The sequence below is a fragment of the Symphalangus syndactylus genome, chromosome 1, assembly GCF_028878055.3.
Source record: "Symphalangus syndactylus isolate Jambi chromosome 1, NHGRI_mSymSyn1-v2.1_pri, whole genome shotgun sequence".
NCBI classification, from domain to species: Eukaryota; Metazoa; Chordata; class Mammalia; order Primates; family Hylobatidae; genus Symphalangus; species Symphalangus syndactylus.
In genome coordinates, this window is record NC_072423.2 from 55,559,797 (window position 1) to 55,586,847 (window position 27,051).

At 35.8% G+C, this 27,051-nt stretch overlaps 1 protein-coding gene, 1 long non-coding RNA gene and 1 pseudogene across 3 annotated transcripts in view; 1 reads left to right on the plus strand and 2 right to left on the minus strand.

Moving 5' to 3' along the window:
- LOC129458958 (uncharacterized) overlaps window positions 1–2,193 on the minus strand; it is a 42,713-nt gene extending 40,520 nt beyond the window's left edge. The window contains exon 1 of the long non-coding RNA XR_008649791.2: window positions 2,114–2,193. This is a non-coding gene — a long non-coding RNA (uncharacterized lncRNA). The remainder of the gene's footprint in view (window positions 1–2,113) is intronic.
- DSC2 (desmocollin 2) overlaps window positions 1–24,873 on the plus strand; it is a 36,922-nt gene extending 12,049 nt beyond the window's left edge. Inside the window, exons 5-17 of one of the 2 annotated variants that reach the window (XM_055235413.2) lie at window positions 733–888; window positions 2,529–2,673; window positions 3,590–3,756; window positions 7,264–7,398; window positions 7,962–8,147; window positions 10,039–10,295; window positions 10,402–10,544; window positions 16,016–16,234; window positions 19,017–19,253; window positions 20,011–20,135; window positions 21,697–21,954; window positions 22,504–22,549; window positions 22,636–22,768. In XM_055235413.2, coding sequence (XP_055091388.2) covers window positions 733–888; window positions 2,529–2,673; window positions 3,590–3,756; window positions 7,264–7,398; window positions 7,962–8,147; window positions 10,039–10,295; window positions 10,402–10,544; window positions 16,016–16,234; window positions 19,017–19,253; window positions 20,011–20,135; window positions 21,697–21,954; window positions 22,504–22,539 — 2,064 coding nt within the window. In that variant the 3' untranslated portion in view covers window positions 22,540–22,549; window positions 22,636–22,768. Of the gene's footprint in view, window positions 1–732; window positions 889–2,528; window positions 2,674–3,589; window positions 3,757–7,263; window positions 7,399–7,961; window positions 8,148–10,038; window positions 10,296–10,401; window positions 10,545–16,015; window positions 16,235–19,016; window positions 19,254–20,010; window positions 20,136–21,696; window positions 21,955–22,503; window positions 22,550–22,635 lie in introns of both variants that reach the window. The other variant, XM_055235404.2, reaches the window with a different exon arrangement.
- On the minus strand, window positions 18,251–18,363 carry LOC129461714 (uncharacterized; annotated as a pseudogene).
- Window positions 24,874–27,051: the final 2,178 nt, after the last annotated feature.

The following is a 27,051-nucleotide window of genomic DNA, read 5'->3' on the forward strand; positions in this document are numbered from 1 at the left end:
ACATAGAAAGGGAGAATCCTTTTTGTACCCCACCAACAAATTTAATACAGCTGAGAGAAGAGTATATTAAAGTTGAGAAATTGTTAGAAAACAGTTGTGTCAGTTATCCTGATATAAAGATAGTCAGGATATTACTGAGAGGACGGACACAGCTTGGAAGAAATTTGCTTTTTGAATCAAGGATCAGAATATTACACATTCCAAAATATTATTCCATTTCTATTCTCACTCATATTTTTTTTTTTACTCAGTTCCTATAAGGAAGATGTTGGCAAAGAACAAAAAACTCATTAAGGAAATTATTGTCCACATTTTTGCCCTGCAGACAGTACACTTTAAACTCGGTTCTTAAATGTTATGTTTCATATAGTAAAAACTCAGTTTTTTAAAACGTTGACAACAGAATAATTTTCCATGCTCAGAATACTTTGTTTTCTAAGACGGGAAAAGTCTTAAGTGTTTTTTCCATGTATAGACACCATCTAGCCTGTCAAATATTCCTTTAGTTATTCTGGAGAACTAAGATGCACTACATTATTTTACTCATGCCTTGCTCTTGAAATTTCTCAATTGGACTTTCTTATTCTATTGCTTTTTAAATTTATATATAATAATAAATTAATAAGGGCAATTATTTAAACTAATAAAATGGCAATGAGATTTCATAAATATATAGATGAAAGTTCTGCTGAAATAAAGATTTGTCTCATGTATATAATATCTACTTTCTAGGTTCAATCTGACACAGCCCAAAACTATACCATATACTATTCCATAAGAGGTCCTGGAGTTGACCAAGAACCTCGGAATTTATTTTATGTGGAGAGAGACACCGGAAACTTGTATTGTACTCGTCCTGTAGATCGTGAACAGTATGAATCTTTTGAGGTAAAGTCTAAAATGTGTGTACTGTATTAGTAATGATGATGCTTGGCCATTTTTTCTCTCATTTGCAATTCACTTAATCTTTTCTGTTTTCTGAGTTTGTCACCAATGCTCTGGCTACTCCCTAATAGCACATAATTGACTTGAAACAAAAAATATTTTCATAGAATAAATAATATTGGATTCCATTAGATTGTTCCTGGTATTATGGTTTTACTATTTTTTTTCCCCACAAAAGTACCACTTCGAAGAACAGTTTTTTTTTTTGTTTTTTTTTTTTTTTTTTTTTTTAAGACAGTGTCTCGCTTTGTCACCCAGGCTGAAGTGCAGTGGCGTAATCTCGGCTCACTGCAATCTCTGGCTCCTGGGTTCAAGTGATCCTCCCACCTTAGCCTCCTGAGTAGCTGGGATCACAGGCACGCACCATGATACCCAGCTAATTTTTTGTATTTTTAGTAGAGATGGGGTTTCACCATGTTGGCCTGGCTGGTCTCAAACTCTTGACCTCAGGTGATCTGCCCATGTCGGCCTCCCAAAGTGCTGGGATTACAGGCCTGAGCCACTGTGCCCAGACAAGAACAGTTACTTAGTTGGCACAAAAAGATCTGTGAACCTCTATAGTATGGAGATACCATAGGAGGTAAATGAGGTTCAGTCACTAAGTAAACCTCAGGACCTTGGCAATGGGAGAGCGTTAGTTTATAGGGAGCAGGTAGGGAGTGTGACAGTGCTTGCCTAAGCTTACTCAGTCCTTTAATCATCTAGTTAATTTCCTATGCTGGAAAGTGAGTTAATATGAAAGAATTTAACCTAATGCTCGTTTGATTTCCCAACAGGACTTGGTCATTTTGCTTGTCAGTTTTAATTATTTTATGTCTATTTTGGATGAATTAATTATTCATTAGAAGACCAAATTAATCAAATAAGACCGGCAAGCTTTGAATAAAGTATTGAGGTTTAGAACTGCCATTGCCTGGCCTTCTAAGTACCTAGGATGTTCTGGCCTTTCTATGATAGCTGTTATGAGAAAATTGGTATTGAAATTCATATTATAAAAACAAAAAGATTAAACTGTATTCCACCACAATTTACCACCATTCATTTGTTTCATTTCTGATTCACCCTTTTTAAATTAAAAATTCTTTGAAAAGACTTACCCAGATGTAACCATTGATATGCCTAAAGTCCTCATTAGTAGAAAATAGGATAATATCCCAGTTAACTGTACCTGGAGAATTTGTAATCCTACAGGATCCCAAGTTCAGAAAGATGCAGAAAGTTGTATTTAAAATCCATGCACCTGAACCTTTCAAACAAAGCAAAATGAAAAAGTCTTCAAGGCAGTTTTGGAAAATAACAGTAAAAATTGTTATACTCATGAATAACAGTATAGCAATAATGAAGAAACTAAAATGATCTTTGATAAATTTAAACATAAATTTAATCATACAATGCTATATTGAATCATGAAATTAGGCACCTCTTTGGCATTAAAATTATATCCATATCCCAAAACAATAACAAATGGTGAGACTCATACTGTAGTTCTGAACAGTCTCCCAGTTAAAGCCAAAATAAACTTGAAGGATACCTCATTTTAAAAGATTATTTTCACTTTTCTCCTTATTTTACTCTCTTCACAGATAATTGCCTTTGCAACAACTCCAGATGGGTATACTCCAGAACTTCCACTGCCCCTAATAATCAAAATAGAGGATGAAAACGATAACTACCCAATTTTTACAGAAGAAACTTATACTTTTACAATTTTTGAAAATTGCAGAGTGGGTGAGTACCTCCTTAAACAACATATGGCAAATTGTGTTTCAATTCATACATTTAGTTTCACTATGTCCGTTGGGAAGCAGCATATCCCAGCCGCAAGAATAAGGAACTCTGAGTGGAATTTTACTCTGTGTTTCACTAGCTGTGTGACCCTGGGCAAATTTTCTAATCTTGGCAAGGCTAATTTCTTCATCTGTAAAATGGGTTATCGGTATGCCAGATTGTTATGAAGATTAAGTGAAGCTTAATACACAGCGAATGCCAAGCACAGTGCCTGACAAATAGGAGTTAATAAATGTTATGCTGTCATCCTATGGATGGATGGATGTAAGAGAACATAGCTCAAAAAGAATAAGTCTTTCACTAATTAGAGATGTAGTTTTAAAGATATTTATGGATGTTCTCTAGGATTAAATGATTACCGGTATTCTGGGCATGATTATTAAAGTCACTGAGAATAATACAAACATTTTCTCAGTCCTGTGAAAATGGTCTGTTTTAGCTAAAAGTCAGAATGTAGTTTTGGAGACCTTCTCTAGAAAGCTGTAAGTGAACCACGCAGTTTTAGAGAAAACTGACTCCTATGATCAATCTAAGCACAGGCTTACAGAGAAAAGTTATAGAATAATCAGAATTGTTTAGTCTGAAAATACATAGAGGGATAGTATCAACATTTATAAAATCATACATTAAATACAGTAAATGTGAATATGATCACCCAATTCAAAAATGCTAGCATGCCAGAATATTTGAAAGGAAGTGATACTGTATGGAGAGGTCTGCAAATTTATAAAAGCCATGACTTTGCTGTATAATAATGTGGTCCAGAACTTTTTTGAGGTGGGTGAAAAGGAATGAAATAAAGGGAACTTAGAACATGTGAATGTTTTGGAGATTAAAAAGGACTTTTCTTCTGTAGGCACTACTGTGGGACAAGTGTGTGCAACTGACAAAGATGAGCCTGACACGATGCACACACGCCTGAAGTACTCCATCATTGGGCAGGTGCCACCATCACCCACCCTATTTTCTATGCATCCAACTACAGGTGTGATCACCACAACATCATCTCAGCTAGACAGAGAGGTAACGTAAACATTAATAAAACCTGAGTATAACGTGGCTATTCAATAGTACCTGTATAACTCCTGTAAATGTGTTTTTGAAAAGTATGTTGTGAATCTCGTTTTAGAAACATTATTAATAATTTATGTATGTTAATAGATATCACTAAATAACCTTGGGATATGCTGATTTTGAACTGTTAATTCATTCTTTTCTGAATTGCATGTTTCATACACTCAAATTTCCTAATTTAGACATATTTACAGTATTAAAACAAAATGTCAAATATGAAAAGTGAACCTTTTAAATATATGCAGAAATTTGTTATCTTTTCAACAATCTCATCTACATTCTGTCTCTTACATAGATGAAAAGACAGTTTATGTCCCTCTAATCTCAGGTTTCCGATTTTCAATCAACTGCTAGAAATCTTGATTTGGATGTCTGACAGGTACCTAAGATGTAATAAATCTAAAATTTAACTTGTCTTCTTTTCTTCTAAACACATTTTCCATTCTATGTTTTCTAGTTAAAAAGATATTTATATATTATTTCTCTTTTAATCATTTTCTATTGTCACCTTGGAGTCATGGTCTCCAAATTGTATTTGATGTCTCTTGGCCCCCCTGAATCACATCACTTCCCAAAGCATGTTTTTACCTCCAAGATTATTTTATCTATATTCTGTCTCTTTCTACTGCAATACCCTAGCTTAGTAATTCATTCCCTTAGTTATTCAACTATTACCTCCTCCATGAAACATTATTCATCTAAATTCTTATAGCAATTTCTGTGTCCTTATTTACTATATTTATAATCTTAAAATATAGTAATAGATGTTTATCAGGTATTTTATTTGATTCTTAAATCTTAAATCTTCAGGTTAATTTTCTCTTCCTTCCTCTATCCCTCATGGATTAGGGTAGTGGTTCTCAAAAGCTTTGGTCTCAAGACCAGTGCTTGACATTGTTACATATTGTTAAATATTGTTGAATATTGTTAACAATGTTAAATATTGTTGAAAATCCCAAAGATCTTTTATTTATCTAGGTTGTATTTATCTATGTTACCTTGTTAATGTTTAAAACTAAGGAAAGTTTAAATTATATATTAATTTAAATATTAAAAATAATAAATTAATTACATGTTAACAGTTAAAATTCTTATAAAATAACAGTAGAAATTGTTACACTTTTTTTCTTTTTGTACTTACAAAATAGTACATTTTCCAAAACAGTACAATTTAGTGGGAAGAGTGACATTGTTACGCATTTTTCCAAATGTTTTTAATATTTTGCTTAAGACAGGTGGATTCTCATATCTCCTTCTGCATTTAGTCTGTTACAATATGTAGTTTTAGCTGAAGCATATATAAAGGCAATCTGACATGATATAAAGTTAGAAAAGAGAGTAGTGTTTTGATGATAATTACAGATCATTGTGGATATTATTCCTTGATACTACATGAAAACTTCACAAGGAGTAGCTAGTTTCCTAAATATTTTTGGTAATGTGGACTCTGAAGCCTCACCAATGACCTTTTGTACTTTATTACATTAAAATCCATTGCTCTATCTTACACTGTGAGTGACCATTTTACCAATATATCATTCTATATTGTGCACTGGTCATTTGGAAAATATTGGTTCACCAAGTAATGCAGAGCTTCCAAATATTGACACATTGCATTAAATAATATCAAAAAGATAACCTCTTTACTTCCATTGATATCACATTGGTTGATAAAGGTTTTCCAAGCTTCTCATTTTTGTTTGAAATCTCCAATTTATCATTGGCAACAAATAGTTGTTTTCCCTGAAGTGACAGATTAACTTTATGTTTTACAAAATACCTTCATAAAACTATAGTCTGCATAGCCATAGATGTCTATGTGAAAATAGTATTCTATGGGAAAAAAAAAAAAAAAGCAAAAACTCAACAGTTTGTTCAGCTCCCAAATCAAACATTCACAGAAGTGCTTTTCTTTGAATAGATTCTTCTGAAATAATCAGTTGAAAACACTTGTTCAGTGAAGGAGTTTACCCAGTGGTGCTCTCTAATAACTTTTTGACCTCAGGATTCTGGTTTTCTTCAGTTGCCTGTGACATTTTAGTCCCTTTAAACATCAGAATTTCTCTTCCATCTGAAGATAGCACAGGTTAATACTTAGGGTATCAAACTTCATTTCCTTGTTTCATTAGCCAGTTAATTATTTCCAATAAATTTTAGTTCACTACAAACAAAATATGTATTCCTTCTTGAAAGTACAGTAGCATGATGTTTTAAAATTTTTCAGTTGAAATAAGGCCATTATTTTTCAAGTCTACACATGTGATTGGTTATGAGGGAGGAGTAAATCTGGAAAATTATTTGTGTTAAAAGCAGGAAGATCAAGAGAAACTTTAGTTTTATTTTAGATAATGCCTAAGGAAAAGAAAGTTTCAGAGGTGATGGAATTAAGGGAAGAATCTTTGTAAGAGAAGGGTGAACATTCTAGGTAGAAGATGAGGATAGATTTTAACATACTATTTTGTCTTATGAAAAGAGATAAATTAGGTAGGAAAGGTAAGCATGACCGTCTTATAGAAGAAGAAACCTAGACAAAGTGAATTTTCCAATATCCCAAGATTGTGTCTTTTATTTTTGGAGTTGGAAATAGAACCCAAGTCTCCTAACGCTCAGTCCGGAAAGCATTATTACTGTATTGTTTTTAATCCTCCCATATCTCAATCACTTACGATAAATGAAAGGTATAAGGAGAAACACTTTAAAATATTTAGATGCTTCAGATGTTTAAAAATATTTTTTAAGGTAGTGATTTTTCAACAATATCTGATAAATTGAAAGCCTTAAGAGCCAGATTCTATTTTCCACAGAAAGAAAAAAACCTACATAGACCCAGACCTTTATCTTCATATCAATTTAAATGATCTCTTGAATGTAACATAAACCCTTAAAATCTATATTTTTTGCAGGAAGAAATTTCATTTTACTGTTTTGCTAAAAGACTATTATAAGAGTCATTGCTATCTATTTTTTTGAACGTAAGAATGTACTTTGGCTAGGAGATAAAGGTTTTGATTAATTACCAGGCAATTTTAAATGCACTTGTGGCAAATAACTTTTCTTTTTCTGCTGAATAAAGACAAAACCAATTGATTCTATATTCTGTAAGTTAATAGCACTATAAATTTGAGAAACTATTCAATTTTCATAAATTGATTGAAAATTCCTAGTGTGATTCTCCTGCCTCGCTTGAACCCAGGAGGCAGAGGTTGCAGTGAGCCAAGATCGCACACTGCACTCCAGCCTGGGCAACAGAGCGAGACTTCGTCTCAGAAAAAAAAAGAAAGAAAAGAAAAGAAAAATTACTAGTGAGAGAAAATTCTTCTAATACATGAATGCTGTGAAATGTAATAATGTACTTCTTAAATTCTTGGTGCAAAAAAATTATGGAGTGTAAAGTAAGATTTCAATTATAATGTTGTTGCTTTCACCCAATAATTAAATTCTTTTTTTTGTTTTCAGTTAATTGACAAATATCAGTTGAAAATAAAAGTACAAGACATGGATGGTCAGTATTTTGGTCTACAGACAACTTCAACTTGTATCATTAATATCAATGATGTAAATGACCACTTGCCAACATTTACTCGTACTTCTGTAAGTGTATGATATTAATTAAAGAAAAATGTGTAGACCAGTTTTAATTGTTTAATATGCACATCTCTGGCCTGGCACAGTGGCTCACGCCTGTAATCTCAGCACTTTGGGAGGCCGAGGCGGGCAGATCGCCTGAGGTCAGGAGTTTGAGACCAGCCTGGCCAACATGGTGAAATCCCGTCTCTACAGAAAATACAAAAATTAGCCGGGCATGGTGACAGGCACCTGTAATCCCAGCTACTCAGGAGGCTGAGGCAAGAGAATGGCCTGAACCTGGAAGGCAGAGGTTGCAGTGAGCTGAGATTGGGCCACTGAACTCCAGCCTGGGAGACACAGCGAGGCTCCGTCTCAAAAAAAAAAAAAAAAAGGAAAAGAAAAAAAATGTACATCCCCATCCACCCCTCCTGATTTCAAATTAAGTGCCCCAATAACATTAAAAGTTGTATAGTGCTAGGGTTTAAAATCATGTAAACATAGTACTTTGGAAATTAGAATAGAATTTACTTCACATGGTGTTCCATTTTTGTGAGAGTTACTCATGAATTTTTTGTTTATTATTTTAGTATGTGACATCAGTGGAAGAAAATACAGTTGATGTGGAAATCTTACGAGTTACTGTTGAGGATAAGGACTTAGTGAATACTGCTAATTGGAGAGCTAATTATACCATTTTAAAGGGTAATGAAAACGGAAATTTTAAAATTGTAACAGATGCCAAAACCAATGAAGGAGTTCTCTGTGTAGTTAAGGTAAGAATAAATTAGAACATTATTTGTAGTTTATAATATCATAGAATAGCATGCTAGAATTTAATGGAAAGAAAGGAATTCTGATAAATGTAGGAATAAAATAAATACATAAGTAAATGAAAATGCTCTGTTCTTCATATATAATGGAAAGAATATATTAGTTTTTGATAATCTTTTATTCAGGCGTGATTTTTTTTTAAAAAGTCCATATAATACAATATCTGTTTTGTAACCAATATCTTTAAACGGTTCAAAAACTAGCACAGCTTTGATGCCCCTGGGACAGTGCCAGACTTTTCCTAGCCCAGTTTTTCCGTGTTTGGGTTGAGGAGCCTTCACTTACTTACTGAATTTCCCAAATGAAGAGTTAGTCTTGGTCAGCCCCATGGAGAGGTTATTCGTAGGTTTGTTCGTCATATTCAGTATATATTACATCCTTAGCATCCAGATTCAGAATAAAAATCCTCAATGATTCAACAATGCAAACACTTCTAAAACTTCTAATACTATTTCAGGAGCCAGAGTTAGTGCATAAAGCAATCTGAGCTCCTTTAGCCTTGGACAAATTTATAGACTTATTTCTGCTGCATCTTTAACTAGAACATCGTTTTACAGTAGGTCTATGCCGTTTTCTTTTTGTATATATTCACAAGGAGCATGGATTAAAAAATGATGAATCCATTTTCCTTACAATAATGAAAATCAGCTGCTGTTTTTATATTATTTTCTCTATTTTAAAATAGCAAAGAAATTTCCTTTAAATCTTGTCTCTTTCTTCACCTAACCCCTCCCCTAATCCTTGGTATTCTCAGAAGGAAATTTATCTGTGTGAAGTCCAAAACCTGAAAAAATTTCTGTCTTCTAGGACATGGTTTCACTAATTCTCATTACAATTACATATCAGGCAAGATAAAATAAAACCTTGTATTAAATGTGTTCCTGTCTTTAAGACAGGAACTGGAATGGAAGACACACATAAAAAAAGAAAATATGATGCCCATAAGCTTTGTATTTTCTTGTCTTGCTCCTCTTGAAAGCATTTTTTAAAAATTTACCCATTTTTTTCTCTTCCTCAAACCAGGTACAAATAATTTTATTCATCTTAGGAGGGTAAGACAAGCTGTCCTAAAATTTATGGTGTATTAAATAACTATTGTTTATGGTATGAATCCCCTAAAGGAGTATCTCATGTATTAACATCCAAGAACCCTCATTACATATTCTCTGAAATCTTCATCAATACCTGTTATACTACTTATCTTAAATTTGCAGTTGAAGAACAATTTTCTGTCCTTTTTGTTTGTCAGCTTTACCGAAGTACTGAAACAGTGGGAGGACTCCTCTCTCTCCACCACCACTGGGTTTCTGGGTGTATTAGTCTGTTCTCACATTGTTATAAAGAACTACCTGAGACTGGATAGTTTATAAACAAAAGAGGTTTAGTTGACTCACAATTCCACAGGCTGTATAGGAGGCATGACTAGGTAGGCCTCAGGCAACTTATAATCATGGTGGAAGCCAAAGGGGAAGCAAGCACATCTTCACATGGCAACAGGAGAGACAGAGCAAAGGGGGATGTGCTACACACTTTTGAACAACCAGATCTTGTGAGAACTCACTCACTATCATGAGAACAGCAGTGGGGAAATCCGCCCCCATGATCCAGTCACCTTCCATCAGGTCCCTCCCCCAACATTGGGAATTACAATTCGGCATGAGATGTGGGTGGGGACACAGAGCCAAACCATATCACTGGATATATGTTTCATATTCTAGTGGTTATTCCCAACACGGCACTTACATATTTCCAAATTTAACATTATATATACTCGTTAGCATTGCCAAATATTAAATGAGTTCATCTGATTTTTCAATACATTTGCTTTTGTAGCCTTTGAATTATGAAGAAAAGCAACAGGTGATCCTGCAAATTGGTGTAGTTAATGAAGCTCCATTTTCCGGAGAGGCTAGTTCAAGATCAGCCATGAGCACAGCAACAGTTACTGTTAATGTAAAAGATCAGGATGAGGGCCCTGAGTGTAACCCTCCAATACAGACTGTTCGCATGAAAGAAAATGCAGAAGTGGGAACAACAAGCAATGGATATAAAGCATATGACCCAGAAACAAGAAGTAGCAGTGGCATAAGGTACTTACCATTCTATTTTAGTTTTAACATTTATAGCTTGTTTTGTTACATTATTATGGTTTAGCATATGATAAATTTTATTATTTTAATTCATCATTACCAACAGGTATAAGAAATTAACTGATCCAACAGGGTGGGTCACCGTTGATGAAAATACAGGATCAATCAAAGTTTTCAGAAGGCTGGATAGAGAGGCAGAGACCATCAAAAATGGCATATATAATATTACAGTCCTTGCATCAGACCAAGGTAAGAATTTGTCTTTAAGCCAGCTACATACTTCCTTGGCTACATACATCTTCAGTGTTTAAGCCAACAGTATACATTTTAAAGCTGGGTACATGCACTCTCAGTTTTCATATCTCTCGATGATAATATAAAGTAAGAAGTTTACTATAATTTGTTAACTCATGTCTGCTTTCTAATAGCCTTCTCAGTTTTAGATGTAATTATAAAATAATTTACTCATAGAAACACTTGAGACCATAATTTATTAAAGTTAAAATTATTAAAAATTGAGAAAATTATTTTAGTAAAACTTGTTTCAGCTGGGTGTGGTGGCTCACGCCTGTAATCCCAGCACTTTGGAAGGCCAAGGCTGGAGGATCACTTGAGGTCATGAGTTCGAGACCAGCCTGGCCAACATGGTGAAATCCCGTCTCTACCAAAAATATTAAAAATTAGCTGGGTGTAGTGGCATGCACCTGTAATCCCAGCTACTCGGGAGGCTGAGGCAGGAGAATTGCTTGAACCCGGGAGGTGGAGGTTGCAGTGAGCCGAGATTGCGCCACTGCACTCCAGCCTGGGTGACAGAGTGAGATGCTGTCTCAAAAAAAAAAAAACTTGTTTCAATTTATCTACTTATTTCGCTTAAAGTGTTCACTTTGTAGGAAAGTTCATTACAGGGAGAACATACTTACATAGTCCTGGAAGACAGCTCTAACTTTTTACAGGAAGCTAACAATATACTTGGGGGTTAGAATTCTGATTAAAGACATTATATAAAAATAAATCATGGTATATATATGATCATGGTAAATAAATAGTATATTATAGAATTAGAGAGACAAACACTATGAATTCATGTAATCATATAAAATGTAAAATTATGTTCTGTGCATTCTATAAAATTGAGAGAAATGAGTATGATGATTATATATGCAACATATTTGGTGCATAAAATATAATTTCTGTAACATGAATTTGAACTTTGTGTCTTTGTAAAATAAATACGTTAACTATAACAAACAAATTATTATACTATAACTCGCAAAATTAGAATTTAGAAGTGATTTTGGAAGATAATTTACGTATTCCAGTTCTCTATAAATTAATGAGAAATGACTCAGTTTGTTAAATTGCTACAGTTGTAATCATTATTGATTTGTCTTTAACTAATTAAAGACTGTCCTTTAAGGCCTCAGATTCTCATGTCTTTTTGCCAAGAAATATTTGTTGGTCAAAGGCAAATGAAAAGAAAAAAAACATGAAACTGAAATCCGTTATTTTTTTAACGGCACTTGGGAAGTAGTTTATTGACAGTTGAGATAAAAATTGCTGTCTGAAATTAGAAATTTTGCCTATAATTTTATTCTACATTCTCGTCTGTTGCAGAGGAGTTTAAATGATTGAGAGATAAAATATTTGTTACGGAATTGAGATAGGGCACTGCTTATCATCATTGTGATATAGAATAAATGCGTAATGAGGCCATTCCCATTCATTTCTTTTGAAGAGGGTGGGAGTCATTGTGTTACCCTCTGTGAGAGAACTGTGAATCAGTAATTCCACATCTGTTTACTTTGTGAAGTGAATGAACTGAGATCATACAAAAGTGTGTCATTTTTTGAAAAACCTTTTTCTAAAATCTATACTGGCTAATTTCATTTGGGTTCTCCCTGCCACTCCCTAATGGAAACCTCTCCTCATGGATACTGCTGTCTTGGGGCTGGTGCTCACTTCCTGCCTTCCTACATCTCCGCAGCAATTGCTTCCTCTTTTTAAAACTCTCTCTCAAGGCTTCTATGTCTAAACTTGCCCACACATTCCTGCATGCTTTCTGGTCTTAACTGCCTTCGCCTCTCCTAAACATATATATTTCTTAAGCTTTAAATTCAATTTATCTTTTCTTCTTAACTTCTTAATGTAAATTCTGTTGGCAGCTTTACCCAGAAATCACCTCTATCTAGTTGAGCTTGAGATTAATGTTTCTATTGTATTATTCCAGCTGTTAGAATGGGGTTACTTGCAACTATTTTAAAACATTTGACTGAAGAGTGTCATGCACATAAAGCGTGAAACCATGGATAGCGCACCTCATGTGACTTCATATTTGGAATTAGCCTTTGCCCATATAGAATTATATTACTACTAGAAGATGAGCATTTGATGCTGACATTCCAATGAATAAAACAGTATGTAACTCATCAACAGATGAAAAACAGCTATGAAACACAGTGGATTAGATATCTGAGGTCTTAAGTGTTCTTCTGTATCAGTATTAATCACAATGTGCAAAAAAAGATTGGAGTTTAATCAGTGAGCAACTGTAAACATCTAATGGAAGGAAATTGAAGCATTTATCCCAGCTGTAGAAGAGCAAGCACTATAGAGTTCAATTTTTAAAGATAGCACAATTAACCAGATTCAATAGGCGAGGCATGTGCTCTCAATTGTGTGTGTGGACTCCAAGGGAAAGAAATGTTCAAGACAACCATCAGTCCCAGTTTTCAGAGAGAGCAAGGTAGCACCACATAGCATGAGAACAGGAGAAGTTGAGGGATAGAAATTATTCTGCTCTCATAAATGGAAACATATGCCAGATAGATGAAATATGTATTATCTACCTGCTTCCTTTTTCTAATGTAAATACTCTTTTTCGAAGTTGTCCAAAAATGGAAGGTAGTTGCGTTGTTTCCTGCTTCTCATTGTTTTCTCTCCTAGTTCTTTTTTCTTCTTGCTGAAGTACATCCTTTACTATATTTTTTTCAATTGTGGAATGTGAATTTTAAACTCTGTCAGTTTTGTTGTTGTGAAAAATATTTTAATATTGGCCTCACACTTAAGTGATACTTTGACTTGGTTTAAAATTCTGAGTCAACAGCTTCTTTCCCATGGCACTGTGCAGCTATTAACCCATTATCTTCTGGTATCTCTTCTTGCTAATGCTTCTTGTTCTGTCAATTAGCGATTGTCCTTTTGTAGGTAATATATTTAGGTAGCTTTTACAGTACCCTAAGTTGAGTTCTACAGTGTTAGTACAATGTGTATGCCGTGGATTTATTTATATTTGTCTAGTTCTGCAGTCAGAAAACACTTTCAATCTGAAGAGCCATGTTTTTCTTTAATTCTGGGGTATTCTCAGCTATTAATCTCTGTAAATATTGCTTCTCTGCCATTCTGTCTATTCTCTTTTCTAGAATCCCTGGTAGGTGAATGTTGCTGTTTATTTTCTACTGGAATTTGAGCTGTAATTTCATTCTTGTTTAATTGGTTACCCCTCTTTATGTCTTTGAAGATTCTAAACATACCTGTTTCAGAGACGTCTTGGATAGAATGAATTAATCTTTTGACTGGTGCTTTTGTTGGTTTTCTTTCTTAGTGTTAATCTTGATTATCTGGGAATTTTAGTTTGCAGGCTTATATTAAATGAGAGGTGTTTGCTTTGCTTTCCGTTTTTGTTTTTTTGCTCTCTCCCACTTTGCCCATATTAACTACTAGTCTTGTAGTTGCCTTCACCTGCTCTTTCTCTGTGGCCCACGGTTTAGAACCAGTTCTTAACTTGGTGGCCTAGTGCTCCTGACCCATGATGACGCTGGCTCTATCACGAGTCTAGTCGCTGTGCTGCATGTGCTCTGGCTGAGGTTGTGACTTCAGGGCTGTGCTCGGATCTCTGAGCTTCCCGAGCTTGGCAGCTTCATATAAGACACAGCCCCAGGCAGTGGGTGGCACAGGGTTTTTTAATTCTCTTTTCCACCTGCAATGTTAATATCAAAAGCCTTCTTTTTAAACAGAAAGAATGAATGATTTAGAGACAGAACTCCTGGGTTTGTGTTTAGCTTCAGGCTTCACAACTGCATTACTAATCTGTGTCATGGGTCCATGGCTGTTTCATCTTTGAATCCCCCAGATTTTCCAATGCAGTGCTTTATATAAAGTAGTTATCCTGTAAGTTTCTTTCTTTCTTTTCTTTTCTTTCTTTTTTTTGTTTTGGGACGGAGTTTCACTTTTGTTGCCCAGGCTGGAGTGCAATGGTGTGATCTCCGCTCACTGCAACCTCCGCCTCCCGGGTTCAAGCGATTCTCCTGCCTCAGCCTCCCAAGTAGCTGAGATTATAGGCATGTGCCACCATGCCTGGCTAATTTTGTATTTTTAGTAGAGATGGGGTTTCTCCATGTTGGTCAGTCTGGTCTTGAACTCCCGACCTCAGGTGATCTGCCCGCCTCGGCTTCCCAAAGTGCTGGATTACAGGCGTGAGCCACCGCGCCCCACCTATCCTGTAAGTTTCTATTGAATATACAGATAGATGAATTACTTAGGCTACAACCCACAGTGATTATTTCAGTTTTCAAGTGATTTTCTACTCCAGGAGTCTTCTGCCCTTTGAATATTCCCATGTACTATTTTTGTTACAATCTTTCAAATATGTAACTTCAATTTCTTTACCCCAAAACCTAAGTGCTACCTATTTATCCAACAAACTCTAAGCTCCCTAGTCTGGCTTTCAAAGACCCTTAGCTCCTGCTTCCATGTCAGCTTCCACCTGTCTACCTTCCCTGTCATTGTCTCCAGATCATGGGTGTGTATGACGTGCGTTTCCATCTCCTTGAATTTCCTTGTTCTGTTAAATATACCAGAAGTGTCCTCATTCATACTCTCTTCCTTCCTCTTCTCACAAATCAGCCAAAACTTGCCTCTAATAAAATGCAGTAATAATTTAGCGAATGAATAAACACATCTTAATAGCAGTCATTGTTTGTACAACCCATATGAAAGCAATACTGTTTTTCTTTTAACATTCCCTGAGGACATAGCTTGTGACTGCTCGTCATTGTAACTTCTACGTTATAGATGATTAATAAATATTTTTCTATATACCCAAAGGACTATAAATCATGCTGCTATAAAGACACATGCACACGTATGTTTATTGTGGCACTATTCACAATAGCAAAGAGTTGGAACCAACCCAAATGTCCAACAACGATAGACTGGATTAAGAAAATGTGGCACATATACACCATGGAATACTATGCAGCCATAAAAAATGATGAGTTCACGTCCTTTGTAGGGACATGGATGAAACTGGAAAACATCATTCTCAGTAAACTGTCGCAAGGACAAAAAACCAAACACCGCATGTTCTCACTCATAGGTGGGAATTGAACAATGAGAACTCATGGACACAGGAAGGGGAACATCACACTCCTGGGACTGTTGTGGGGTGGGGGGAGGGGGGAGGGAGAGCATTAGGAGATATACCTAATGCTAAATGACGAGTTAATGGGTGCAGCACACCAACATGGCACATGGATACATATGTAACAAACCTGCACATTGTGCACATGTACCCTAAAACCTAAAGTATAATAATAAAAAATAATAAAAAATAAAAAAATAAAAATAAATAAATAAATAAATATTTTTCAATGTGTTCAATGCATAATTTTGTGGTGAAAACTCAAAACATAGAAAAAGCATTTTTATTTTCATTTTTCTAGAAGGGAGAACATGTACGGGGACACTGGGCATTATACTTCAAGACGTGAATGATAACGGCCCATTCATACCTAAAAAGACAGTGATCATCTGCAAACCCACCATGTCATCTGCGGAGATTGTTGCGGTTGATCCTGATGAGCCTATCCATGGCCCACCCTTTGACTTTAGTCTGGAGAGTTCAGAAGTACAGAGAATGTGGAGACTGAAAGAAATTAATGGTATATATTTTTGAAAATTGCTTTGTCCTTTTCAACATCAGGATGTCTGCAATACTTTTTTTTTTTTTTTGTATGAAATAGGAGAAAATTCACCATGTGGGAACCACCAATGAAAGTTTCTCAGTTTTTGTGTGTTGGCAGTAGGTCTCTCTAGTGTGTCTCTAATCCTATGCCGAGATTCCCTTAGGTGTGTTGTGAATTCTCACTCCTACTCCAAACACACACACACACACTCTCTCTTTCTCTCTCTCTCTCTCTCTTAGACTTGGTCTAATGCAGTCATTTCCTGACTTGTGTACCTCCCACTGGCATAGATTTCTTATGGTTTCCTAGGTCATAAGGGAGTCCTCATTTGTTACTGGTTGGCTCTCCAGAAAGCAGACCCTGAGACAGGGCATCTCAAGCAGAATGATGACTAAGGAATTTGCTTGGGATCAGTGGCTTTGAAAGGAGGAGAGGTAGGATTGGGCAAAAAAGAGAAGTCAAGCTGCAGCACAAGCCAAATGACAACCTCAGTGAACTCCAGGGGGAGTCTGAGCTAAATGGGCCTTCAGACTGGTCCTGAATCAATCCCCTATTCTCTCTTATTGCTCTATCAGTGTATGTGGGCTGCCCATGGCAAAAAGGCACAATCACGGAAGGTGTTGATGACCTCCCAAGCAGCTGGGCTGTAAGTCCTTCATTGAAAAGGGATCCGATGTACACCACAGTGTCCACCACGTTATCTCTCCTCTCTGCCACTGTATTGACTTCTGACTATTTCGTGTCTATTGCATTCTCCTTAGGATTCTCCCCTAACTTGGTTCCCCATCTGTACTTTTGTCTTTAGCCCAGAAGGATCTACAGTGATAAGTATGGCAAAAATGAAGGCAGCCTGTCTACATTATCACCACTGCCTCACTCCCTAGTTGGCTCTTAACTCTTCAGCATGTTCCCCGTCTCCTGCTCACACTGCCTATGGATCGTGGTGTCATGGTCTACCAGCTTTCATGACTCTAGAACCACTGAATGGGGCTTGCTTTTCAAATGCCCTTGAATGTTTTTCAGCCCCATGCTTTCAGTGAATATCCCTCAATTTCCTGTTATGATAAATTAGAAAAGAAAGGTTATGAGGGAACGTAAAAGGAGAACAGGATGGGGAAAGAAAAATGAAGACTTACAGAAATAAGCTAAGCTACTATGTCTTGGATCCTGCTCTGTGAACTAACAAGATTTTCAGCTTTCTAAACAATATTCTGTTGTCTGTGTGTGTGTGTGTGTGTGTGTGTGTGTATCAGGGGTTATCAGTTTATTTTGGGGTTGGAAGAATTAACGTTATTCTTAGATTTTTTTTCTTTTCTACTTATTTGGTGTCATGATACTCATTTTTTAATAGTGTTGATAGAAGGTGGACACTTTTTTTCCCAATAGTCTTACTTAGCAAAATAAAACTTTGGCAGCTGTATGTTTGTCAAAATCTTTGTTATTTTAAAGATGTACTTGTCTGGGTAATCACTTATAAGCTTGGGAAACACCCAAGTTTTAAGAAGAATATACCCTAAAGAGGCTTTGAAGTCAGTTAAGCTTAGTGTCAAATGCTGGTTCTCCACTGTTTGTTAGTTATGTAAATCTGACCATGCTATTTATTGTCTTTGAGCGTCAATTTACTAAAATGGGATTCTTTGGGGGAGTAAATGAGATAATGCATGTAATACTCCATGACACATTAGGAATTTGGTTTTGTTAGTCTCATTATAATTTCTTACAAAACAGACTTAACAGGTTAACCATGGCTTCTCTTAAAATGGACTTAATTCAATGTGCTTTTACCCAAGCATTCAAATTTGTATTTAGAGCTTCAAATACTATGCAGAAAATGAGAATGTCATGCTGGGCAGTTTTGTGGGAGAGGGATTATTCTATGGGACCTGGTATCTGCATTTAGAGTAGTAGTATATCTAGTCTGCGAAACCAAGATTGTATTGGCTTCTAAATTTTTTTTAAGTTTTTAATTATTTTTTCCTTCTTCTAAATTCATGTCATACAGGTAATGTACTGATGTCGTAATAAGGTTTGAGAGAGGTGCGTCTCACACATGAGCATAAAAACCCTATCATCATGCTTATGCACCATAAAAGCCATAAAAGAATCTGTATGGGCTTTAGGTTCTGGATATTTTCTAGCCTTTATCTAAGAAAACTACATCAAAACTAAGACACGTGCAATTGGTCCCTTCGTCCTTTAGGTCCAGGAGATGTAGCTCCAGCTGTGTGACTCATGACCTGCAAATGTAGTCACTGTCAGGGGTGTTTGAAGGTGTCAGAATTAGTCTCTGACAGTAAGTCACAAGTATTTACGTTTATTTGGCACAATTTTTGAAAATGAAGTAAAGGAAAACATCCAGAATTTCAGACTATTACTTCAATGAAGCATGTGTAAAAGAAAATGTCCACTCACTGGTTTAATTAAATGTTTTCAAGATATGGTAAAAACTAATCTATTAACAAGTCTATTAGTTATGATAGGAAGGATTTGTTTACAGACAAATAAAATATATTATTACAAGAGCCAAAAGACTTTGTTTAAGAGGCAGCATAGACAAACTTTTATATGTAATATGTTTGCAGTGGGTACAGATTAGAACTACTCTATCCATTCACATTTAGAATCTTCTAGCAGCTATGCCATCCCATCAGGAATATCTGTTTCTAGGAAAATATAACTATCTGATAATGAGTTATTTATGTTCAGAGGAAATCAGTGACATTGTATAATGCTTGGTTTTATTTATTTATATTTTCAGATACAGCAGCACGTCTTTCCTATCAGAATGACCCTCCATTTGGCTCATATATAGTACCTGTAACAGTGAGAGATAGACTTGGCATGTCTAGTGTCACTTCACTGGATGTTACACTGTGTGACTGCATTACTGAAAATGACTGCACACATCGTGTAGATCCAAGGATTGGCGGTGGAGGAGTACAACTTGGAAAGTGGGCCATCCTTGCAATATTGTTGGGCATAGCATTGCTGTTTTGTAAGTCTTAAGTCCTTTCTTGAATTCAAATAATACCCTTTAAAGTAACTTTCAAGACACTTTTTGTTTTTTGAGACAGAGCCCAGGCTGGAGTGCAGTGGTGTGATCTCCGCTCACTGCATCCTCTGCCTCTGGATTCCAGTGATTCTCATGCCTCAGCCTCCTGAGTAGCTGGGATTACAGATGTGTGCCACAATGCCCAGCTAATTTTTTCTACTTTTAGTAGAGATGGATTTCACTGTGTTGGCCAGGCCAGTCTCTAACTCCTGGCCTCAAGTGATACCCCCACCTCGGCCTCTCAAAGTGCTGGGATTACAGGTGTGAGCCACCACGCCTGGCAACTTTCAAGACACATTCTAAGAATCAGTGCTATTTCCTATAGTTGATCATTTGCATGTAGCTGTATTTTTATTTAATATATAAATATATTTAATTTATATATTTTAAGTGCATTTATGTATAGTTCTAGTGTCTTCTCAGTAATCATAGACATAAAATTCAATGTAGAAACAGAACATGTAACATAATTATAGCATATCTGTTTAAAAGTTTAAATAGATATGCTCTTTAAACTTTTAAAGAGCATATCTATTTAAACTTTTCTATTGTATACTGCTTTGATACAAGCAATCCAGGAAAGCTGTCTTCTTTTAATATACGCTTTTAAGTTTATGATTTATCTGTGTATTAACCATTGTACGTTTATAACTTCATATTATTTTATGATAAACTCAAGTATATTTCTTTCTTCCTCCAGGCATCCTGTTTACGCTGGTCTGTGGGGCTTCTGGGACATCTAAACAACCAAAAGTAATTCCTGATGATTTAGCCCAGCAGAACCTAATTGTATCAAACACAGAAGCTCCTGGAGATGACAAAGTGGTAAGTAGTCTGGCTTTTTAAATAAATACAAAGGATGAATTCGCTTATAATGCATATTCCTTCTAAAATGATCTTTTCTCAGAAAAGTTCTTTTGGTATCAGGCAATTTACCATAGAATGTCATGGGTCCCCGAAACAGATAAAATGACTTTGATTTACATGATGATTTATGGTATTTAAATTTGGCCATAGTGTGTTACTTAATAGTAAAAATGCTTTAGTATGTCATTGTTATTTTTACTTCAAATGATTCATGGTTTCAACTTTAAGCCTTGTCTTTTGTATATATTTCAACTGCTGTTTGTGCTGTAAAAATGCTACTTTTAATTATTCATGTCACCAACATGGTTTTACATTTTCTGGCAACAACAAAATCACTACAAGCCTTGATCATCGTGGGAAGAACTTTAATAGATTCTTTCTGGCTCTAATATGGGTTAGGAAACAGCCTGAAGCCACATATATGAAACAGCAATGCTAGCAAGTGGCCATTTCTCCACCTTTGCTTTCTAGCTCAATATGTGGAAAAGGAACAAGTAAAAACCCTATAAGAAGTATAATTGATGACTAGGGCAAGAAAGATTTAGAAAACAAAAGCATGAGAGTATCCAGAAAGGTAATGAAAAAATAAAATTTAAATAATACTAGAGTTTCCAAAAACGCAACATAAATAACTAGTGGCCAAAGCTTTGGTGTTCTTGTTATTTTCCCTGCCTAGTTTATTCATATATATTTAGATGGCAAGTATTTATTGTTGCAGTTAAGATTTTTATGGCAATTATAGTTTTATTCTTTTTGATTTAGTTGAAGTGTAACTGAATTAGATACTAAATGGAAATATTGATCATTACTTCTGTTTCTGCTTTAGTCAGGTAAAATTTAAACTAAGCAGAGTAAGTATATGTGAGACAACAGTGTTTATTTTGAGGTGTGAGATGTAGGAAGGATTGAAGAATTAGAGTTGTACAGTATTCTAAGAGGCTTTTTTTTTTTTTTTTGAGACAAGGTCTGGCTCTGTCGCCAAGGCTGGAGTGTAGTGGCACAATCACAGTTCACTGCAAACTCCGTCTTCCAGGTTCAAGCAATTCCTGTGCCGTAGCCTCCCGAGTAGCTGGGATTACAGGTGCCTCCTACCATGCGCAGCTGATTTTTGTATTTTTAGTAGAGACGGAGTTCCACCATGTTGGCGAGGCTGGTCTTGAATTCCTCATTTCAAGTGATCTGCCTGCCTTGGCCTCCCAAAGTGCTGGGATTACAGGCATGAGCCACCACAATGGGCAGATATTCTAAGAGATTTTTAAAGAAGGAATATACATCAAGCTTCCTAATTTATCTCCAGGTACCAACCACTTGACAGTTTGCTTGTGTGGCTACTACGTTAAATTATGGGGTTTCCATGGTTGGGTACGCAGGATTGACAAAATAGATTTAGTTCCTGCTCTCAGAGCGCTTATCTTCTAGCACACACACAAAAAATGGCATTATCCACTTGATATTGTTCTTTTTCATAATTTTGTGTTCCTCTCTGTATTATCCCTAATGCAAATTGTTTTCATTTCAGTATTCTGCAAATGGCTTCACAACCCAAACTGTGGGTGCTTCTGCTCAGGGAGTTTGTGGCACCGTGGGATCAAGAGTCAAAAACGGAGGTCAGGAGACCATCGAAATGGTGAAAGGAGGACACCAGACCTCAGAATCCTGCCGGGGGACTGGCCACCATCACACCCTGGACTCCTGCAGGGGAGGACACACGGAGGTGGACAACTGCAGATACACTTACTCGGAGTGGCACAGTTTTACTCAGCCCCGTCTTGGTGAAGTGAGTTTTCCTAAGTGGCCTACATATCTATTTTAATTTCCTTTAAACTTTATAAATAACTAACTGGATTCTGACTATAATTTTCAATTAATTATGAATCTACTAATTCTACTAATTGAAAGCTATTATTTTTCCTCAATTTTGATTTAGTTATGTTCAGATTTAAGTGGTTATTTACTTTCCCTCCTTTTTTTTAATTGAAAGAATTAGTAAATAATGTGTGATGAGATTTAAATCACTGTCTCATGGCTTTGTGCCAATATTTCCCATCTGACAACTTGTACCTTAGAAACCAAAAATGTGGTACCAGTCAAGACCAGCATGTACCATCACTATGTCTATCTGGGAAGATCTGAGCCCACATCAGTTTGTCTTCAGTTTAATGGATGCATGTCACTTTCAGCTAAAATTTTAAAAGGGAAAGTAATGACTGTGTAAAATGAACACCTGTATACTTGCTGCCACATGCGTGACTTTTAGAAACATGCTATACTGAATTTATAGTGTGATGTATGAAACAGACCAATCATGTGCATTTTTTATATGTAGGAATCCATTAGAGGACACACTCTGATTAAAAATTAAACAATGAAAGGTAAATCAAAGCAATTACTTTCATGTTAGTAAATTTTGGTGTTTAAAATAATAATAATAAAAACTTTGTGTTTTTCCCCTTGGCAGAAAGTGTATCTGTGTAATCAAGATGAAAATCACAAGCATGCCCAAGACTATGTCCTGACATATAACTATGAAGGAAGAGGATCGGTGGCTGGGTCTGTAGGTTGTTGCAGTGAACGACAAGAAGAAGATGGGCTTGAATTTTTGGATAATTTGGAGCCCAAATTTAGGACACTAGCAGAAGCATGCATGAAGAGATGAGTGTGTTCTAATAAGTCTATGGAAGCCAGTGGCTTTATGACTTTTTAAAAAATTATAAACTAAGAATTTTTTAAAGCGGAAGATGCTATTTGTGGGGGTTTTTCTCTCATTATTTGGATGGAATCTCTTTGGTCAAATGTACATTTACAGACAGACCCTATAAACAAGTACACAAATTTTTCAATTTTTACATATTTTTAAATTACTTATCTTCTATCCAAGGAGGTCTACAGAGAAGTTAAAGTCTGCCTTATTTGTTACATTTGGGTATAATGACAACAGCCAATTTATAGTGCAATAAAATGTAATTAATTCAAGTCCTTATTATAGACTATTTGAAGCACAACCTGATGGAAAATTGTAGAGACCTTGCTTTAACATTATCTCCAGTTAATTAAGTGTTCATGTGATGCTTGGAAACTGTTGTTTTCCTAAACATCTAAAGTGTGTAGACTGCATTCTTGCTATTATTTTATTCTTGTAATGTGACCTTTTCATTGTGCAAAGGGAGATTTCTAGCCAGGCATTGACTATTATTACAATTTCATTTTGGTGGAGTTTAGTTTTAGGTTTTATTGTATATAAAATCCTGCACTGAATCTGTGTCTTTTCTGTTACCTACTTTTGCCAGTGAAATTTAAGTTTTAAAATACTTTCAGAATGTATTTTTACTACTGCAAGTTTTTGGTCTTTAAAATGTCAAGTAGCATCTCTCTCTTTCTCTCTGTATCTTGCTGTTTCTCTCTCCTGTTTTCTTTTTTTTTTTTTTTTTAATTTCCATATGGGCTAAAGAATCCAAATATTTTAAAAATCTGTCTGTCTTTTCTTCTCACATAAAGTGAATTATTCCTTTTTTTTATGTAAGTGTATATATTCTTGGTTTTTCTTGAAATCATTGTAATGTTAACTTTGTTGTTTCAAATATCTTGGTGGTTTGCTTCATTATCTCTTCAACAAAAAAAACCTTTAATTTTGCCATTGAAACTGTAGAACTATGTCATGCTTTTATTAGAAGCAGTGCTCTATGTTAACAACAAGAATGGTGTAATTAGAAATGGGATGTGGATATTTACTGTATGACAACACATTTACAGTTCTTTAATGCAAGGATGGAGTTTAAAAATGCAAAGTAGTGATGGTTTTTGAAATAAGCTTTAAAATACAGGGATCTTGAAAGCTCCCTGGGGTAACTATTTTATAACTTAGATAAAATGGCTAGTCATATCTATGTGTTTGTAAAGTTTTTTTTAATATTTTAAGATTACAATTTTAACAAATGTAGAAATGAGCCAAACTATTTAAATTTTAAAACAGTAAAAGAAAATGAAACTTAATAGCCCACAAAATTCCAGTCCATGTTTCATGACTTATTTTAGTCAATGAATTTTCTATGTATACCAAACATATGGATGTTTTAAATGTGTTTCTGATATTTTTGATTATCTCTAATGTACCGTCTTGAATTCACAAGATTGGGTTATAACAATTATTTGCCAGATTAACATTGGGTAATTATTTGATAACCAGCTTATCTTATCAGTAGTTTTATTGCTGATCAGGCAAAAATAGTTTTCCAAAGTTATTTTTAATAAAGTATATACAAAATTCTTATAGATTACTAGTCATGATAAAGTAAATTAAGCAGTTTTTAAAACTTAGTGTGAGTTTGTTAATCACAGGTCTGATATGAGTTTAAGGGATTTTGCACTTCCTGAGTTAGAGAAGTAAGACCCCTTCCTTAGATTCCTGTTATACATTTTTTAAAATGTAGAGTTTGTTTTGGAGACATTTTCAGTGCATTGTTATTGCCATATTTACATAATATGACTATTCTAAAGACTGTGATGCCATGGGGTATTGGTTAAGTTGCCTGCTTTTGCTTCATCCGTTTTCATCATTTTAAAATGGGGGATGATAACAGAACTTGTTTCCTAGGGCCATTGTAAGTCACTTGAATAAAAAATGGTTTTGAAGCGTGAGAGTCATACAGAGTGGTCCACCTAAAAGGCACTCCTGATAATAATAAATGATTTTAAACAAGTCACATGTACAACTCATTTCGTGTTAACAAAAGGTCAATTAAGAAAATAAGATACTGAAAAGATTTTTCTTTTCACTGTGGAACATGTCTCTTCATAATGATCACCTGATGACTGGGTCTTATATGTTCAGTTTTTCAGAATACGTAGTGCAAAGATTGCTGAGGCATTCGTATGGGATTGCCTAGCTTGAAACACCGTGAAACTACTGGGTTCAAATTGGATGAAAAGCAGAACATCCGCTTCTTAAAATGGGCATGAATTTTAACACCCTATGAAAATTATGTGTATTTTAGGTTCTCCCTGTCAATCCCTTCCTTGGCTTCTTCCGTAGCTGTCCAGCTAGACGTTAGCAGTCACTTGCCTGGGAGGTCATGGCTGTTTGGCAGTTGTCGTAGTAACCCCAAGTGCAAAGACTTCCAAGTAAGAGTGTCTTGATGCAAATTCTGGCTCTATCCTTACTAGCTGTGGGATTTGAGAAGTCACTTAAGCTTTCTGTGCTTACTTTCCTTACTTGTAGGACCTGTACTGAGGAGGGTAGAGGGCTACTTGACAGGGCTTTGTCAGAGTTAACTCATGAAAAGAGTTGGCATAGAGTTAGCACTCAGTCATGTACCTTAGCCACTGCTATCGTTCTATGAGCAGAGAACACCTGAGTTGGGAATAATTTAGCTTCAGTCTCCACTCTGCTTTACTGCTGACATCTTGCCACGATGCTCTTATTCACCTTTCCAAGAAGCCCGACCAGTATTTCACCAGTGATGGCCTTTGGGAATTTCATGGCTCATAGTAGCTTCCAGGTCTCTCATTTGTGGTATTCAGCAAGTTACATCTTATTCATCCCTAGCCAGAAGTCGGTGTGATAAATCTTGATGCTTAACTGAAACGGCAGGTAAAATTCTCGAGAAGGCAAAATCATAAAGAGTGTCCCGAAGAAATGGCTGGTGCTTCTTCAGCAAATGGAAAGCAACAAGATCTTCTGTTCCATGCAGTGTGTGTCTGGGGGCTCCTGGTAATCATTACTTTTTCTTTATTCCCATCTTAAGACTTTTTATCTTGGATCCCAATTCTGTTTTGCCAAATCTGACTTTGACTACACACTTCCCTTTTGTCTCCATCTCCATTCCTGGACTCCAGATTGAAGTCTTGACGACTGACTTTGCTCTGATCAGCCCCTTTAGTACCATCCCCAAAATAAAATGCTTTCCCTTCTTTGTGCCTAGAATCATCTTGTTTTCCACCTCCTTAAATACTCAAAGCCCTAAGAGGTTACCTGATATCCATATAAACCTACAGCTCTTATATCAGCTCTTCTGCGAGCCCCCTGTTAACCTAGCACTTTAAACTCATTGTGCAAAAAGACAAACACATACTACCACATCAAATCAGGTTCTCCTGAGTTACTTACGCAATGGTGCCCTTCTTCCACTTAACTTAGGCTTGAAACAGAGAATCCTTGATTCCTCTCTCTTCTTTGCATAGCATTCTCTATTTTTGGCTAAAAACTGCCTAACTTTTGAGAATTGTAGACACAATTTCATTCATTAAATACTTTGTACTGTAGTCATTTGATGCCTTCCCAGTGCAGTCATATGTAGCCTTTTAAAACAGAGACTAGAAGGACTGTGCTTCTATGAGAAAGTGCAAGATGAATCAGCCACTCTCCCCACCCACACACTTGAATGCAAGTCAAGACACGGTGGATGTAAGGAGTGGGCTAATGGCTGTAAAACACGTCACACGATGCCCGGCACATAGTAAGTGTATAATGCATGTTTTTAAAAAGCTTCAGATGATGTGAAAGAACTTCAGGACACTAGTGAGTGAACTTCTGCTTCTGCTACTCCCAATCCAAGCGTTCATGAGGTTAAGGTGTACCCTATGTCAGCTGTTCTCACTCTTCACTTCATCCCTGATCAATATTCCCCCCACTAGTACCCCAGATTAAATCTTCAGCATCAGTCAGCTCCAATGGTGTTTGTGCTTCCAATTTCTTCCCTCTTCTCTCTTTTCAAGGGCCATCAAAGAACAGATATGATCATGCCATTCTGCCTAAGAGCTTTCTATAGGGTTTTAGAGGATAAATTCTAAAAACAAAATCACTTTTAAATACAGATGCTCCTTGACTTATGATGGGGTTACATCCTGATAAACCCATGGTAAATTGAAAATATTACAA